The sequence below is a fragment of the Callospermophilus lateralis genome, unplaced genomic scaffold (assembly GCF_048772815.1).
Source record: "Callospermophilus lateralis isolate mCalLat2 unplaced genomic scaffold, mCalLat2.hap1 Scaffold_103, whole genome shotgun sequence".
In the NCBI taxonomy this organism is placed as follows: Eukaryota; Metazoa; Chordata; class Mammalia; order Rodentia; family Sciuridae; genus Callospermophilus; species Callospermophilus lateralis.
The window spans coordinates 1,101,216-1,119,052 of record NW_027510486.1 but is presented as its reverse complement, the minus strand read 5'-3'; the positions used below and the strand labels follow the sequence as shown (position 1 = coordinate 1,119,052).

The 17,837-nt window shown below is 39.3% G+C and overlaps 1 protein-coding gene across 1 annotated transcript; it reads right to left on the bottom strand.

Moving 5' to 3' along the window:
- Positions 1–322: 322 nt before the first annotated feature.
- On the bottom strand, positions 323–11,016 carry LOC143639970 (protocadherin alpha-C2-like). Its single transcript, XM_077107976.1, is given in 6 exon segments — positions 323–479; positions 3,417–3,475; positions 7,968–10,244; positions 10,246–10,466; positions 10,469–10,576; positions 10,680–11,016. Coding segments are annotated over 6 exon segments (3,159 nt in total).
- Positions 11,017–17,837: the final 6,821 nt, after the last annotated feature.

Below are 17,837 nucleotides of genomic sequence, written 5' to 3'. Positions count from 1 at the left end.
AAAAAAATCAAGGTGGTCATGGTTGGCAGTGTGAATGCCAAGGTAATAAAATTCCATCTGCAGGAGGATATTGCTGTGCAGGGAGAAGCAGATCTGGCATCTCTATGTGGCTAGAATGGCCTACGCATTTGAAAGGTATCAGATCATTTTTTGAAAGAATTTCATTACACACACACACACACACACACACACACACCCTCATGCTGTTTTTAACTCTTAACAAATAATAAGTATAAAATCAAAATAATTATGTATGTATAGAAATCAATATTTTCCCCAAAGAAAAGAAAGCATCAAAAGGGAGTCATCAACATTCTTGGTCTTACAAAAATTGGCCATTTGATTGTTTTCCAGAAACCAAACAGGAATATAGAGATCTCAGCTCTTTACCTGGTGTTGCACTGGATGCCGTTGGCCACTGCTGATCAGGCCCTCCTGGACCAGCCCGTAGAATGCCAGCCTCCTCCAGGTGCACAGAGCTGAATAAACATATGGACCCAAATATATGTTAGATATGTTAGCAAAAATGTCTTTCTCCTTCCACTTTGGAAACTGTTTACATCTATGGAGTCAGGGCTGCAACTAACACATTCTTCTCAAGCTTGAACTGCAGCAATTATTGCTGAGCAGTCACCTTACATAAACTGCATAATCATCACTGACTTACTTCCTGCTGTACCACACTGGCAATAAATATGCTCTATCTTTATGGAATTTTGGTTTTCATTAATGCCATGTGGTACTCACTAAATCTAACAGGAGAACCACTGGATGGCTAATGTCATTTTAACATTTTAATGCTGAAGCAGATGAGGAGAGCTTGTTCTCAAGGATGCCAATCCTCCCTTGTAGGTTCTCTTGTTTCTGGGATCTCTATAGTAAAGAGGAGAAAAAATACTAAAATTATTTGCTGAAAACTGTAATATTATACAAAAATTGGTCATTTGATTGATTAATATGGTAGTATTAACATTTTGTCCAAAGCAGAGAGAGAACAAAAACTGTCCAAGGATAGAGAGAACATTGCATTTATGTGTGTGTACTGCTAATGCATATTAGACCTTCAAATATGTGTGGTTGAATGAATGAAGGACAGAATAAACAGGAAGGATCTTAAGAGTCAATATCCAACTAGACTCTCATCAAAATGAGAGGAGACTTCTTAACTAGACATTTGTTTATCTTGCAAATTAAATAACTAAAACAAAACTTAGACTAATGGCTGAGGGATAATGTGAGGCAACAGATCAGGCAAACTTTAATTATTATGAGGAAAGGCAACTATAAGTTCAAGGCTCTCTTCCTCTCTTACTTCAAACAACATATCTAGTATAAATTCATCCATTAAGCTCTGACCTTCACCTTCAACTACTATTCCCTTTATCTTCAACCTAGAATTTCCCTTTTTGTATAAATATTAATCTTCAGATGTTTTGGGATCTTACCAACAATTACATGGACTCAATCAGATTCATAAATTTGTAACTATCCTGGAACCAGTTCTGCTCAAAGCATAATTTTCAGAAGAGCAGTTATATGATATTTGAGGCTAGAAAGGCCAAGAGGTCAAACACATGTATTGAAAAAATGAGTATCATTTAAATTTACAACTCTAATATGTGTTCAATGTACTATACTGTTTCATTTCTTCTATTTAAATATTATAATATCTTAATTTAAATCTAAATAGGAGCATATTTGGCTTTTTTTCATTTGAAAGTGGAACAAGGATATAATATGTTTTAATATTTTATTTTAAATGTAGTTTTTAAGGTGCATCTTATAGTTTTGGTACTTTTCAAGCAAAGCACTAATTCAATTTCAAGAGTTTAACATGTTTTTAAACATGTTTTAATCTATTGTGTAGTTCCACCAATAGCTCAGATACAGACAAAAGCATAAATTGGATTTTTTTTCGTACATAGAATTCCTTCTGATACTTAGTGTTCTGGCATCTGCATGAGTGTTTCTGGCCTCAAATTATAACCCAGATTCCAATATGACATCTTACCAAGTCAACTGCAATTTTCAGGCCTTTTCTGATTGTTTCTGATTCAGAAATAGTATCCATTAATAATGATTTTTGCTCATTTATAATGCTTGAAAGGATGTTAATTTATTTTAATCTAATGTATTTTTAATCAGCTAGAACTAATTTTTTATTAACTCTACATATACTCTGTAAGCCCACCCTTTAAACCTGAGTCTAAGTTTGGTGAAGATTCAATTAACAGTTGCCCAGATATTTTGAGGGGTTTATGTTTGGAGATTTATTTCTTCTTTAAAACTAAATCCTTTGGGTAATAGTGATCATTAACTTCTTGGTCCTCCCCATTGGTTTCCAAAGACACTCACAAATAATAAATATTTTATTTGACCCCATGGCATGATATTAGATCAGCTCTGGGAATAATGGTAGTTAATCAATTATTGTCAAAAAGACTAAGTAGAAAAAGCAAAATTATACTCAATCTGAGTCTTAGAGTAATGTTATTACTCTAGGTTAATTTAAAATAAGCTAGATTTGGTCTCTAGATATTCAATAAAGGCCCTGCACGTGGTTTATCCTCTGAAAAGTTTATGCTATTGATGACAATAAGATAGCAAAAAGATGGAGAAGATACTAACAGAGGTGAACATTAACAAGAATAGCAATTATTTGTTTTGTTTTGAGGATTAAACCCAGGGGCATTTAACCACTGAGCCACATTCCCCGCCCTTTTTTCTTGCTAAATTACTTAGCGTCTCACTAAGTTGCTGAGTCTGTCTTTGAACTCATGATCCTCAGCCTTCTGAGCCACTGGGATTCCAGACATGCACCACCATACCCAGCTAGCAATTAATTTTTGTGGTTAACGGGATATAATAGTCAACGTGAGATAGAAAAATAAGATAGATGTGCATATACCTTGTATAATATGCTGAAGTCTGAAAGCATCAATATTAGCTATATTTTTAAAATGAGGAACAGAAAGTGTAGGTAAAAGGGATGAAGAAAGTTAAAATTACTTCCTGATAGAAATTTTTAAAAATTTTAATTGACACATCCTTGTAGAAAATTTTGGTGAAAGTACACAGAAATCTGTCTGTGTGATTTTATAGAAGATTCTCATTTCCCAGAATTTGAGAACCATTTAACATCTATCACTTCGAATGTTTCATCTAATAGACCAGGATAAAAAAAATGATTGCATTCTTGACAGAGCTTCTATAATGGTTCAGAGTTTTTGTTGTCATTGTTGTTTGTCTTATTTTTATACTGCTGCAGACAGAACTCATGCTAGCCAAATGCTCTACCACTGAGCTATACGCCCCGCCCAGCTTCTCAGTCTCTTCAGTTGCTTCTGGCTTATGCAGTTTTCTGAATCATACCCAGTTAACATATTCCTGAGTGAAGAAAGGAGGGAAATACATACCTGTGCATGCCTGCTCTCAGGGAGGCAGAGTAACGCCAGTCAGGATTGGGCTGTCATGGCTGCAAAATCACAAAGGGAGTTTTCTGTTAAAACGGCAAAACAAGTATTTTCCCAGGGTTGCTCTTAGTTGATTCACTCTTCCCTTAAATATTTTCAGATAGCTAAATAAAAATATTGAAAGAATCATTTCATGTGCAACTCTAGGATGATATCCCTATATAGAACACTTCAGGAGAAAATTAAATTAGCTCAAAGATAGAATGTCATAAAAAACCACATTTAGTGACATTATGAGGGCTAGCTTTGGCTTTACCTTGCCAATAAAGGTCTGTGATCCTAAAACATGAAGGGAAAGGGAGTGGAAAATCTTTTGTTGCTTTTGCCCTCAAAGGCCCCATTAGGGGCATATCCTCAATTCGAAATTCTAGCTATCGCAGTGCTCACAACTATACAAGTTCTGCTGGCCTGGCTGAACTGCAAAGGACTGCAATCTGCTGCTGGATTTGCAGACTGCAGCATGTTTGACCCAGGACTGATGTGCCCAGTCATAATACCAGCAACTGATAAGAGCCAATTTTACTGACTAAAGAGGAATACTAGAGAGAGAAAAACAAACCATGGCAGAGTTTGACCTTGTTTTGTTACCTAATCGTATTCATAAAACTGTACTTGTTCTCTGCTCTCTGAGTGCCTTACCTCCTCACTCAATTACTTTGCCTAACAGGGAGTAGCTGAAATCTGAGAAGACCTTCACTCATTCTGCACCATATGTACAATGGGATTTCCCCCCCACTCTGTCTAAAATCTGTCAAAGTGGAGGGGACAAAGAAGAAGATATGGGCACCTGGTCACTGCTGGTTAGAAGCTACTCAGAATCACTGGGGACAAAATCAATCACTATTTTATATCAATTAACCCACATTTTTACTATGAAAACTTGTGATGCACACTTCTCTAGATGTTTTCTTCATGAACAGAAATTAAAGTGGCTCTGTCACTGAATATTGAAGTCTAGTCAAATAGAAATATGAGAGAATGGAGGTTGTATTTTGTATTTTCTTTGAGTTATAATCAACACATTTGGTAGACAAAAACCAAATAGTCTGTATACCATTTCAAAGTATCGATAATTCTTGTTCCTTTCCTTCTTACAATTAAGGGTGAAAAATATTTTATAAACATACTTCTTCATAACACCCAGAGGAGAAGTGATGAGCATCTTAACCATCCAACAGATTTGGGACTGGATAGAGGTGTTCAAAGATTGAGCCAAAGTCAAGGTCCAGAAAAAGTTACAACTCTGGGATACTTTATCTCAAAGGTCCCCACATAATCAGCCTCCCTCTCTGATCCTATTCCACTCTGCTGGAAAGATATGAATATGCAGATGGCTTTATCTTTGGTATTTAAGTTCTCAAAATGCTAGGGATAGTCCATATAAAATAGCATACAACTATCTACAGACCCAATGAAAGGTGCTCTGATCTTTTATCAATAATGTTAGAAGTAACAATTTTTATAGTGTTGCAGACAAAACCCAGGGCCTTGATGCATGCTAGGCAAGTGCTCTACCACTGAGCTATAGCCCCCAGCCCAGCTTCTCAGTCTCTTCCAGCTTATGCAGTTTATCTGAATCATACCCAGTTAACATTACTCCTGAGTGAAGGAAGAGGAGGGAAATACAGACCTGTGCATGCCTGCAGACCATTTATAAACATAAAAATATGACTGAAATACTTTTTATTCATTATCATCACCATATTCCCTCTTGACACTGGCAGCACTAGAGTTAGCTTTTCAGCTGACAGAACCTTCCTTCAAGAAAGATTTTGACATCTGTTAAGTAATGCTGCCAACTTTTTCTTTTTTTTATGATTGGCTAACATTCATGATGAAAACTGCTGCAACTTGATCTTTGGAATGAAATCACCAACCTCATTTTGCTGAAAGGGACAGTTCTAACAGGATTGAATGGGAACTGAGTTCATTGCACAATCTCACTTCCTCAATGATACATTTAATTTGTCATGCTGCTTGCTATTTTCTACAATAGTGTGACTTTGTTACCTAATCTTTCTGAGCTTTCTTTTATGTTAGATGTTGATAAATGTTTGTTTAATGCATGACTTGGAGGGAGTTGAATTGTACATATACACATTGCAAAGCAGAGTATTTCTTACATAGCAGGGTGGTCAGTGAGTACACATTCCTTTACTCTCCCTTTTCAATTTCCACCCAATTTTATTTTAGGCACGTGGCATTAATTACACCTCAGGGCTTTCCTATCATTTAAAGTAACTAGGTAAAGAAAGAAAAAGCTCAACACGGGAAATTAACAAGTTAATGTAGCAATAATGACTTTCAAAATTGAATTGACTTTTGCTTCCATTTTGCCTTGCTACAGCAAAGTGACTCACTGGTTCCCTATACCTGCAATAATTTGAGACTCTTCGTTGAATTTCCAGAAGTGGTTAGCAGAAATCTGCCTTTATTAAATCCATGCACTCTCCCGGCAAAATTCCAAAAGAAAATTCCACAAGATTTTCTGTCACAATTTTCTCCCTAGATTAAAGAGCTGTATGTCAAGGTCCCTATTAACATACAGGTCATGTAAGACAGAAACACTTCATGTATCAAACTGTCCCAAGCTTTGAGTCATGAGATGGAGAGTAAGAATGCCACACATCTGAGCCTCCAGGTCACAGCTGGAGGCAAAACTGAGGCTTGCTTGGTTAGCTTTCCAAACCTCTTCACCACCTGCAGCTCAACCAAAGCCCAAAGAACTTGCAGGAGTTTGTTAAACAAATGTCTAGAGCATTCTTAATTTAAACTAAGTCCTTTTACATGCTTTCAAAAGCTACCATCTAAAGAATTCTGGAAACTCTTTGATATCCTTCCCCACCCCCATTTTTCTTGATCTGCAATCTACATCCTGTGGTTATGCAGCATTGACTAACATCAGGCTCTTCTGATAACAAATTACAATGTCTATGGGAAATTCTACTCTCAATCAAGGACAGAAAATTCTGTGCTTAAGCATTATATTACTCAAAGAAGAACTTATAATGTGACCATATGAACATTAAAAAAGTAGCAATATGTCAATGAAAAGACATTACAAAAATATAGGAGAGACAAATATTATTAACTCAATTTGTACTAGTTCTAAATGACCTAAGTAGAACGTGGTTGTTTCAAAAGATAATTCATCACTATGTATGGAAAATTTTGTCTTTTGAAATCCAAGTTTACAGTACCACAAAGACAATCTCTAATACTTCAAGCATGCATACAGAGACAAGTATTTTACACACTCCTGCACATCTATGCATTTTTCAATAATTTATGTGCATCTTCACAATAATGAACAATCTGCCTGTATAACTTCTTAAAACTAGCACATATATTAACGCCTGTCTTCATGAAGCTATCCACTTTCTAAGCTTTCTGTAGTTCAATGCAAACCAAATTTTAGATCCAGAAAATGAACATATGCTTTGAAGTATTGTCATTTAACTTAAAGATATTAGGGCCTTGATAAAGTTACTTTATCTCATCAAAATTCCAGGAGTGGTCAAGAGGGAATCAAGTTTACAGATTGCACTTAACTAAATGCAGGAATATCCTTTTAAAATGAATTCAGAGTATGCAAAGAAAGGTGGCTAGGGGACATTTCTTTTTTTCTTCCTCCCTGATCCTAGCATGTCCTGGTTTTCACCATTCCCTCATATCTCTAATCCAGTCATTCTAATATCTCCCTTGCCCAACCATAAAAATGTATAATCTCTCTGCCTTACCATTATTCATTTTCTCTGACATGAGGAACATCACCTCCTTACAGAACAGTGACCACATCATATGGCCAAAGGAAACTGGCTTCAGGGTGAGGTCTATAGTTCATGGCTTTATCACCTCTGATGTGCATTTCCAGAGGATCCTATCACATTCGTTCAGTGCAATTACCAGAGATTAACTGGACAGTTTGTACTACATACAGTCCAAGGTATAAACACCCAAATAGAGGTAACTGCATCAGCCCCTAGAGGTCTCAGAGCTCAATAGATAGATAGATAGATAGATAGATAGATAGATAGATAGATAGATAGATAAATGTAAAGAACCATTCCTATAGAATTAAAAAATGAGTGTTTTGAACCCAACTTTTCCTATAGGGGATACAACAGAGGCTCTTTCTCCTTAAGTTTCACAATGTTACTTCTCAAACCATAATCTTTATTCCCAGACCTGCTCTTTTGCTCTACAAAGCTGAACTTTAACATTCAAATATTTAAGACTAATCTTCACTTCTCAAACAACTTTATGGATAAGTCCTCCTACATGTGAAAAAAATGGGAGGTAAAACAATTCTCTAGTGCTATTTTTCTAGAGAAGAAACAGCAGATTAACCAAATTATTAACCATTAACACTTAATTTATCAGATAACCTGTCATTATTGTGAATAACTCAATGAAGCCAACCACATGATATCAGGAGGGGGTATGTGAAAATACAGGACTTTTTTTTAATATACCCCTTGAACACTATCACACCTCATTTTGAGAAACAACATCGTTTTTGAGAATAATCAGGTTTCCAGCACTCTGCCCACTTTGGCCTGTGAGGTGCCTGCTGTCAGTTACTGCAGCTTGGGCTCCCCCAGGCCCTGGTCCTGTCTGGGCCCCTGTATTGTAAAACATGAAAGTATCACTCCCTGAGCCTGCTGTCAGACAGGCCTTATAGCAGTAGGTCTTAGTGAGGGAGCCATTCCCTCGAACCTCAATGAAGTGAGGCTGCACCTTGAGGCCATGTGGTAACCTGGCATCAATTTTGTTGTTGGCCTGTTTGTATAGTTCTGCAGGGCACCGCTCCCTCACTCCACAGAAGCCTCCACAGCATGAAGTGCCATATGCAGTGTAATGGTAGCACTTGATGATGCTCAAAACAATGATTGTCAAAAGAAATATAAAAGATATTGTGCTTAATGCTATTATCAAATAAAGTGTAATTTCAGAGTATGTCTGAGGACTCTTCACATGTCTCTGAGTGTCAGGGAGAATTTTAGAAACCCTATCCACCACAGCTACTATAATGGCCACAGAGGATGAAAGTGATGGCTCCCCATTGTCACGGACCACCACAGTCAGATTGAAAGTGGTACCACTCTCATCTCCTATCTTTCTAGTAGTCCTAATTTCTCCTGTGTGCAGCTCTACACTAAAGAGGTCCAGGTCAGAAGTCTGGGCTAGATGGTAAAAGAGCCAAGCATTTTGTCCAGAGTCTGAATCCATGGCTATGACTTTGGTGACAAGGTAGCCAGCAGGGGCAGTTCGAGGCACCATCTCAATGGCTGTTGATGAATTGGTTGAGGTAGGGTACAGAATGTGAGGGGCATGGTCATTCACATCCACCACATACACACTGGCTGTCACAGTGCTGCTCAATGGTGGCTTCCCCTTGTCCTGGGCCTCCACAGTCACAAAAAACTCTCAAAACTTTTCATAGTCAAAAGAGTTGACAGCATAAAGGCTGCCACTGGCACTGTTAATGGAGACATAGGAGGTGACTGGCAGCCCTTGAATCTCCCTCTCTAGGAGGGAGTAGGTCACCTCTGCATTCTCCTTTTCATCTGGGTCTGTGGCTTGCACAGTGCAGCGCAACACTCCTGGCAAATTGTTTTCCTGGATGTAGATGGAATAGGAGTCCTTCAGGAAGCTTGGTGGATTGTCATTGATATCAGAGATTTCAACCTTCAGTGTCCGTTGGGATGTGAGTTGTGGTATTCCCCCATCAGTGGCTATCACTGTGATGTTGTAGGCAGCCACCCGCTCCCGGTCCAGAGGGCCACTCACCACCAGTGTGTAGGAGTTTCCAAAGCCATTCAGCCTGAAAGGCAATGTGGCCTCGAGACCCAGGCTCACTTTCCGGTTGGGGCCCGAGTCTTGGTCATTGACACTAAGAAGGGCCACAATAGTGTTGGGTGAAGCATCCTCAGGCACTGGGCTATATATGTCCGTCAGCATCACCTCTGGTACATTGTCATTCACATCCACAATGTCCACCAGCACCTTGCAGTGACCCGCCATGGGCACTGGACCCTGGTCAGTCGCCTGCACATAGATCTGGTAGGAGGAGGCGTCCTCATAATCCAGCGCCCCACTCACTCGCACTTCCCTGGTATTGGCATCTATGCTGAAGAGCTGCCTTTCTCGGTCTGAGGTGTAGCTGCTCAAGGAGTATCTGAGCTCACCATTGGAGCCCTCATCCGGATCTGAGGCATTCAGCTTTACCACCAATGTGCCTGGGGGTGCGTCCTCCCGCAACTGGACGCGATAAGTGGACTGGTCAAAGGCGGAGGAGTTGTCATTAGTGTCTAGGACGCGCACAGAAATCTGCGCGGTGCCTGAGCGGGGAGGGCTGCAGCCGTCCACAGCCCTGAGAACCAGGTGGTGCAAGGCTGCCTGCTTGCGGTCTAGGCCCTTACGCAGCACCAGCTCCAGCACCTTACTGTTCTCCTGCAGGGGTTTAAGGTCCAGCTCAAAGTGTTCACTGGGGCTGAGCTCGTAGGTCTGCACTGAGTTGGCGCCCACGTCGGGGTCCTGTGCGCTCTCTATGTGAAAGCGCGCTCCAGGTGCCACCGATTCGCTTCCCTGAAGATGGTACTCGGGCCGCGGGAAGCGCGGCGAGTTGTCATTGATGTCCAATATTTCCACTTCAACTGCGCTCACCGCCACAGGGTTGTGCGCCAGCACCTCCAAGCTAAGCAGGCAGCGAGGCCGCTGCTCGCACAACGCCTCGCAATCAATGCGCTCCTTGAGGAAGAGCGCTCCAGGTATCGCGGTCCAGCTCCAGGTATCGCGGGCTGGGCACACCCAGATGGTTGATGCGCAGGCAGCCAGGCCCCAAACGCCGCAGCTCCAGCCCCAGCGCTCTAGCCACGTTGCCCACGAGTGCGCCCGGTGCTTGTTCCTCAGGCACCGAGTACTGTAGCTGGGAGGCCGCCGGGCCGGGCAGCAGCACCACCAACAGTAGGAAAGACAGCAGCAGCAGCCACGCAGGGGCCGCCAGAGTCGTGGATGCTCTGTCGCCCACAGTCTCGTGCCAGCCTGCTCCTTAGCCTCCGTTGGCGGCGGAGGCAGCAGGGCAGGGCCCGAGGCAGCAGCTTAGCCAGCCCTGCTCCACGCCTGGGCCCCGCCTCCGCCTCCGCTTGTGCAGCTCCGCGCAGACTCCAGTACAGTTCTCGCGCTCTCAAGTAGGTCCAGTACAGTAGGTCCTCTCAAGGGGCCCCGGCCCCTCTGTCCCGGCTGATCCCCAATACCCCAGTTCCTCCACTCTTCTCCAGTTGCTCAGCCCGGCTCCGCTTCCTGCAGCTGATGCTGCTGCCGTAGCTGCTCGGGGGGAGGGAAAAGGAAGCTGAAGGGGAGGGGGAGAGGGAGGAGTGTTCCGCAAGTCCAGCTCTGATTCCACACCGAAGTGGTGAACAGCAATCTCGGACTGCCCAGCCACTCCAGCCTCATCTCCTCCACCCCGAACCCGCCAGATCCCAGCAGACGGCGGGAACACGGCCACTGCCTGTCTCCCTGCCCCAAAGGTCCTGTTCATCCACTCTCCAAGGTCTCTCCCCAGCTTAAAAGGTCTTGTAAGATTAGTCTGTGAAAAGCAGTTAAGACCTTGGAACTCAGGAGCTATCGGCTCCCTGAAAAAGATTTTCAAGCGCAATCCAGGAAAATAAACTGAGAACTTTAGCTAAGTATGGGGATCTGGGTGGTGGCTCTAACATTTAAAGGACACAAATGCAGGGGCGGTGCTCTGGAGCCACTGGGATGGGAACTGATTATTTTACCTGACCCCCACTTCGTGTCTGGAACACTCTTTAGTACTACAGAAAGTGTTTAACTCCTAGGGCAAAGGGCAGGGGATAGCAAATGCTGTCTGCCTTTTGGGAGCAAACCTAAAACTAGCATCCCGGGATTCAATACTCAATTCTGCTCCTAGTCAAGCAGTACTTTCAGTATGTACCTTGGCAAATAACCAATATTTCAGTGTTTAAAACTCCATTAGCTCCTTGAAGCTGCAGGCAAACCTTTTATTTGACCCGTTTAGGTCACACTAGGTAAAAAAATTGGTAGAAATTTTAAAAGCTTCTTCCCCTAATCTCCAAATCTTTTTCATTTATCACCCAAGACATTTTCTTTCAAGAGTGATTTTAATTTTTTTCTTTAATAGATGACAATGACTTCAAGAGCCTACAAAACCATTAAATTAAGAGTGTTACTCATGATCTTCTAAGCCAGGCTGGAATTTGAACTCATTAATGCTTTGCAGTTAAAAAAAAAATCTGTTATTAAGCAAAATATGGAAGGCTGGGATTTATCTTACAATAGCCAGCAATTTCAATGGCTGCAGCTCATCTTCTATAAATATAAGTTTCCTATAAACCTCTGTGCCTCTGGGTCCCTAAGCCTACCCTTATATTGCTGCAGAAGCAACACACAAATTCTTTACCTTGAATGAGAAGGCAGAGGAGCAGGCATTCCTTTCCCTGCTGTGTCATTGCCCCTGCTTCTCAGTTCTGAATATTCTCTCTTTACAGGCCCTCTTATCTTTCCCACAGAGGTTTAAAATATATTGCCCAACGTGCAGAAAAGCACTCACTAAAATGTCCTTTCTCTTCCTCATCTTCCAGCATCATTGTATTTGTAGATCTTCTTTGTTGGTCATTTTCTAGCAAAGGCCTGGAACAAAGCCAGAGCAAAAGCTGACATTTGGCATGCTTCCCTCCTTGAGGGGACAGTTAAAGACCCAGGGTTATAATCATAACACCCAGACTTCAAAGGTCTGAACTAGCACATCCTTCCTGCTACCCAAGTGCACTCACTAACAACATTCCATGCATGACCTAACCATTTTTTTTTTAAACAGAGAAACTCCCATCTTCTTCTTAGCACTGCTGTTTCTTATTTGGCCTCTTTGTTCCCTCAAGGGTGCATAGTGGGAGGCAATTTCCATCAAACTCTATTCCTGTCTCCTTTCTTTAGTCTCTGGCTTCTCCTTCTTCTGTCTGCATCCTCCCCAAACACCCCTCAGTAATTCTGTCTCTATTTGCTGTGGTAATTTGATCTCAGGGAGCCTTAATCTCTCAAGTGCACAAACTGTAGTCCTGGCCTATGTCCTCACCCATTACTTATTTCTGAAAACAAATGGCTTATAAGTGGAATCAAGTTGTAAATTGTCAGGAAAAGTGACCTTTCTTCCCCTCATCTCCTCCCAGCCCTCACAGTAACTGCCACCTCTGCCCATAGCTCAGAAACCTGCCTCTGGGTATTGACCATGTATGGCCCTCTGCCCCTGAAGTGATCACAGACACTTAAGGAAGAGATTAAAGTGGCAGAGGCTTGTTGATGTTTTTAATAGAATCCCCTAAATGTCATGTCTCAGGAGAAAAATGACAAATTGTCTTTCAGCAATCTCCTCATCTTCCAGCAAGGACACCTCCGAGGTTGTCCATTTTGATGTTTCAGGATCATAAGCTCCAACTACTGTGTTCTCCCTTAATGACTGAGAAGGCAAACAGAGAACCAACACAATTAGCCTCCTTTTCAAAGACATTGTACTAAAAAGATGGTATATTCTAGTTTTGGCACTCAATAATTTTGTTCCTCACACTATGGTCTGAGATTTCTGTCCACCTTACCAACTAATCAAGTATGATTGATCTCACTGTTGGTAAATGGCCCTTTCTATAAATATGAATACTAGTGTTTTGAGCACACCTTTATGCATTCCTTCCCCTAGATGTTGCAGAACACCTGACTCAAAAACAGAATAGAACATTGATTAAGAGTGCAGTATTTGGAGTCAGCCACACTCCTGCTAATGACTAACTATGTGACTTCAGACATGTATCTTAATGTAAGTTTCAATTTACTTGTTTCAAGTGTGGGAAATCATACTAAATAAAATTCAGAGAACTAGAATTATGATTACACAAGATAATATATATAAAACAAATTGCATAGGGACTGACAATTGCATTATTATTATTAGTGGTATTTGTGATGGTAATGTTATTTTTTAAGTATTTATTTTTTAGTTGTAGTTGGACACAATACCTTTATTCCATTCATTCATTTTTTATGTTATGCTGAGGATCCAACCCAGGGCCCCACACGTACTAGGCAAGCACTCTACTGCTGAGCCACAACCCCAGCCCAATTGGGATGTGATTAAATGCAACCATTTCTTATTGTCAAACAACATCTTAGCTAATAATCTACATTTGGCATGGTCCCTTAGATAATAAACACAGATAAGCAACTGCAACTATATTATTTAAGAAATCAATGATGATGGGGAAGATGAGTGTGCACCAAAATTAAGCTTTCTCAATGGTTTCTACAACTTATTCTACAAGTTGGGGATATTTTGAAAACAACTGTATATTTTGAAAACAACTCCCCCAAACAGCCCCTGTTAAATTAAAGTAAAGGAACTTCTTCCATAGGAATTCCTCCAGAGAATTTATTTCCTCACAAGAGATTCACTTTTTTAAGATACAAAGAAATAACCCTAGCAACTGAATACAGAGTAATTCCAGAACAGCACGTGAACACTAATGCCTTGCTGTAATTTCCAGCACCCAGCATAGATCAAGGCACAGAGGGCTCTATTCAATTTTTTAAACAGAAATTTGCTTATGTAATTTAAATAAAATAGTTTCTTCCTTGCTCTTCCTCATTCCAAATCCTATGTAAATTTCAAGGTCCTGCTCAAAACCCACCAATCCATTAAACAGTGTCTATTCTAAACATAAGGATCTTTCTCTTTCACAATCTTCAGCCTATCTCTGAATGCTAATACGTGTCCTTCTTTAATTCATACAAATACTTTACTATTCTCCAATTATAAGCAAACTAAAAGCAGGAGCCATGTTTTATATTTGTGTCTCCTTCAAAGTGTTGGAAATCTTATAATTCTCAATACATGTTAATTGCTTCATCTTCTTCAGACCCTAATTTTAGCAAATTCAAGAACAGCTGCTGCAACTCAGGCATTCCCACTTTGCTGTATGTGGATAAAACACATCTTACAAAAGGAAGGATCAAGAGCATGCAATGATTTTACTACAATTCTTTTCCTTTAAAGCTGTCAACTGAAAATATAAAACAAAGTACTTCAAACTGGGAGAACTAACAAAGTTACTGAACCCTATAAAGAGTTTTGCCCAAACGTATTATGCTGTCATTTTTCTACTTTATATTAAAATTATGTTATAAAATTAAGCTATTCTTTGCTTATAATAAGAAAAGTGACAAGATTAAAGAAGAGCCATAAGACAGAATGTTTGTTTTCCCCTAAGCTGGATAAGAACTTTGAAATAATGTTCCTTACTTATATTTCTTAATTATATTTGTAAAATACATCTCTCAGGAGATCATTAGGCACAGGAGCAAAACCAATCACAACACAATAGAATTAAGCTACAAGAAAAATACTGGCACTCAGTAAACTCTCCTAATTCACATAAATTTCCATTCTCTATTATCAACATCGATACAAATCATTTTATTTTGCAGAACCACAGGACAAAAGGACATGCTCATTAGTTTGATCAGGTTTGGGGATGACAATTATGAGTATCTGTCAAACAGAGAAGGGCCTAGTTTTCATGTTTAATTTGTGAATTTATGTTGCTCCACAGAATAAGTACCTGTTATATAATTAAAAAGACAGGGCTGGGGTTGTGGCTCAATGGTAGAGCACTTGCCTGGCACCACATAAAAATAAACAAATAAAATAAAGATGTTATGTCCCCCTACTATATGTATGTATGTATGAATAAATAAATATATATATATATATATATATATATATATATATATTGAGATATATCTATAAATATATATATATATATATATATATATATATTGAGAGAGAGCGAGAGAGAGAGAGAGAGACAGATAGCCATCTCCAAAGTTTAGTCTAATCCAAAGTAGTTTTAAAACTTTTCATCTTGTCAAAAATGGATGGTGGCTGGGGTTGTGGCTCAGCGGTAGAGTGTTTACCTAGCACACATGAGGCACTGGGTTCGATCCTCAGCACCATATAAAAATAAAATAAAGGTTAGTTAAAACAATGGATGGGATGCCTGATCTTCAGGCACCACCACAAGAAAAATACTTTTCAATATAATTACAGCATTGTTTATAAAAATAGTGCCCCAAATTTTTCACATGAAATGACAGCTGAGTTTTTTTCACATCTCCCTTCCTCCAGAAGTAATACAGCAGTACAATATTTGACATTAGCAATTGGCTTTTGGGAAGAGATACTTTAAATTTTTAGTTCTGAGAAATTTATATGATGGTACTTGGCTGAGATTTCTAGAAATTGCTGAGAATAAACAAAAGGGAGTCAAGCCATCTTTGGGTGAGTATTAAAAAGGGAGAGATAGCAAACATCTTGGGGTGGATAACAGATGAAAATCAAACTTTACTTCTCCATCAATATTCTCAATTGAGCAGCCCTAATAAGATTCACAGAATATTAAAGGTGAAGATTTATTTAGACTCTTAGCCACATTCTTCATTTTTCATCAAAGAAAATGGCTACGTAAAACTTGAACCTCAAGATTGAAGAGGAAATAGGAAGCACAAAAGTGATATGAGTCAAGGATCTGTAACCAGATAAATGATCTTCCAAGGTACTACAAGACCCTACAGATATGACTAGAGAACTAAATTTCCTCTTTTTTAAAAAAGTGCCATTGAATTTGATATAAATGATTTCAAAATTATTGTTCATGAGCACTTTTAAAATAGTTTCTTCCTAGAATCATTAGATTGATAATTTATCATTGATAAATGAAGTGCTACAAACACAGTCTTCTGGAATTCATGGAGACATAAAGTCTCCCTATATATTCATGAAGACAAGATGAAGAAAGATAGCAATACAGTATAGTTATAAGGTTAGGTGATTTCATAATTGTCTGTTAAACAGTACCGAAGAGTGTTTCTTAATGGAATTCATCAGCCTGGAAGGAGAATTACAACAGGGACTATGGGGATTTATCCTTGGTCTTATCCTATTCAGCATTTTATCAGTGACTGAAGACAATGAGGCAGCAAGCTTCCAACAATTGAGCACCAAGTTGAGCTCTTCTGGAACAAGAATCAGCACTGTCTAGGTTAAGCTAAGTTTTTGACTCATTAAAAGCACAAATATTCTATTTAAGATTCAATACGTGCCCCACATTCATAAGTTTGTATTTCAGCTAAAGTCTGGCTTCTACTATTGCCATTAAGATCTGTTCCAAGTTTCCATTCATCACTTAGGACCTCTTATTTTAATAGAAAACCTTGTTTGGCCCTGTTTCACTTCTCTAATTCTTAGAATTTTGGCCACAGAATAAAATAAGATGAGAATTTGGCACTAAAGAACATCCTTGTTCCCAAGTGGGTTTTAGCCAAAGCATTCATTGATTTCAATGTGTGTGGGTGTGGGCTTGTGTGCATTTTAAATTTAGATATTGCTGAGGTGTTTTGAATTTGAACTGTTTTCCAAGATATGACCTGAGCTCAGTTTAGATGAAGGCCCAGTTTATACTTTCTTTTCCCACTGTGTTTGTTGCCTTGAAACAGACAAATCAACCTATCTGGTTCTTAAAAGTTCCCATTCATATATTTAGAGTACCATTGGCTTATTTGGGTTCCCTTTGTTTTCTGATGTCTTGAGAGTTAACAGTTTAATATATGTAGTCATTTAATCCTTACAAGAAACTAATGAGGTTAGTATTGATGAAGAAATGAGATTCCAAAACAGTGAAGAAATTTTTCAGACTCTCTAGGAATCTTTTTCACCGTGCCTCTGTTTCTAGTGGTCTGATACAACATCTGACCATTACACATGCACCCCTGCTTAAGAATCTTATTGGTCACAAGCTATTTAAGTATTTTTATGGAGCCCTAACTCAGTTGTTTTTACAACTACAAATTTCTTTCTTTTTTAGATATTTCAACTGGATCACCTGTGTATGTTTTTAAAAAATATTTGGCCTTAGCAAAATCATGATATAAAAAATCTTTATTTACATTCTAACCTCTTTTTTCAGTACTATCTTGCCACCTACAATATTCTATGAAGTTTTGCAAATGACTTTAACTCTTCAGATATAAATCCCACTCATGTATTCCTTGTGATAGATTTTGTTACAAAATTCCTTTAATAGCTATGCTTGCAACATGATAAGGTTGGTAAAGTATTAATTCTCTAAATTAGCCAGGCTAAAATGTACTGTTTTATGAATATTAAAAGATGCTTTAAGGTATTTTGATAAAATACTAATGGTACTAAACCTTTCCTTAGCAAACCTCATTTTATTAAAATTATTTAGAAAGAAATTACTGAGTCTTCAATTTTTT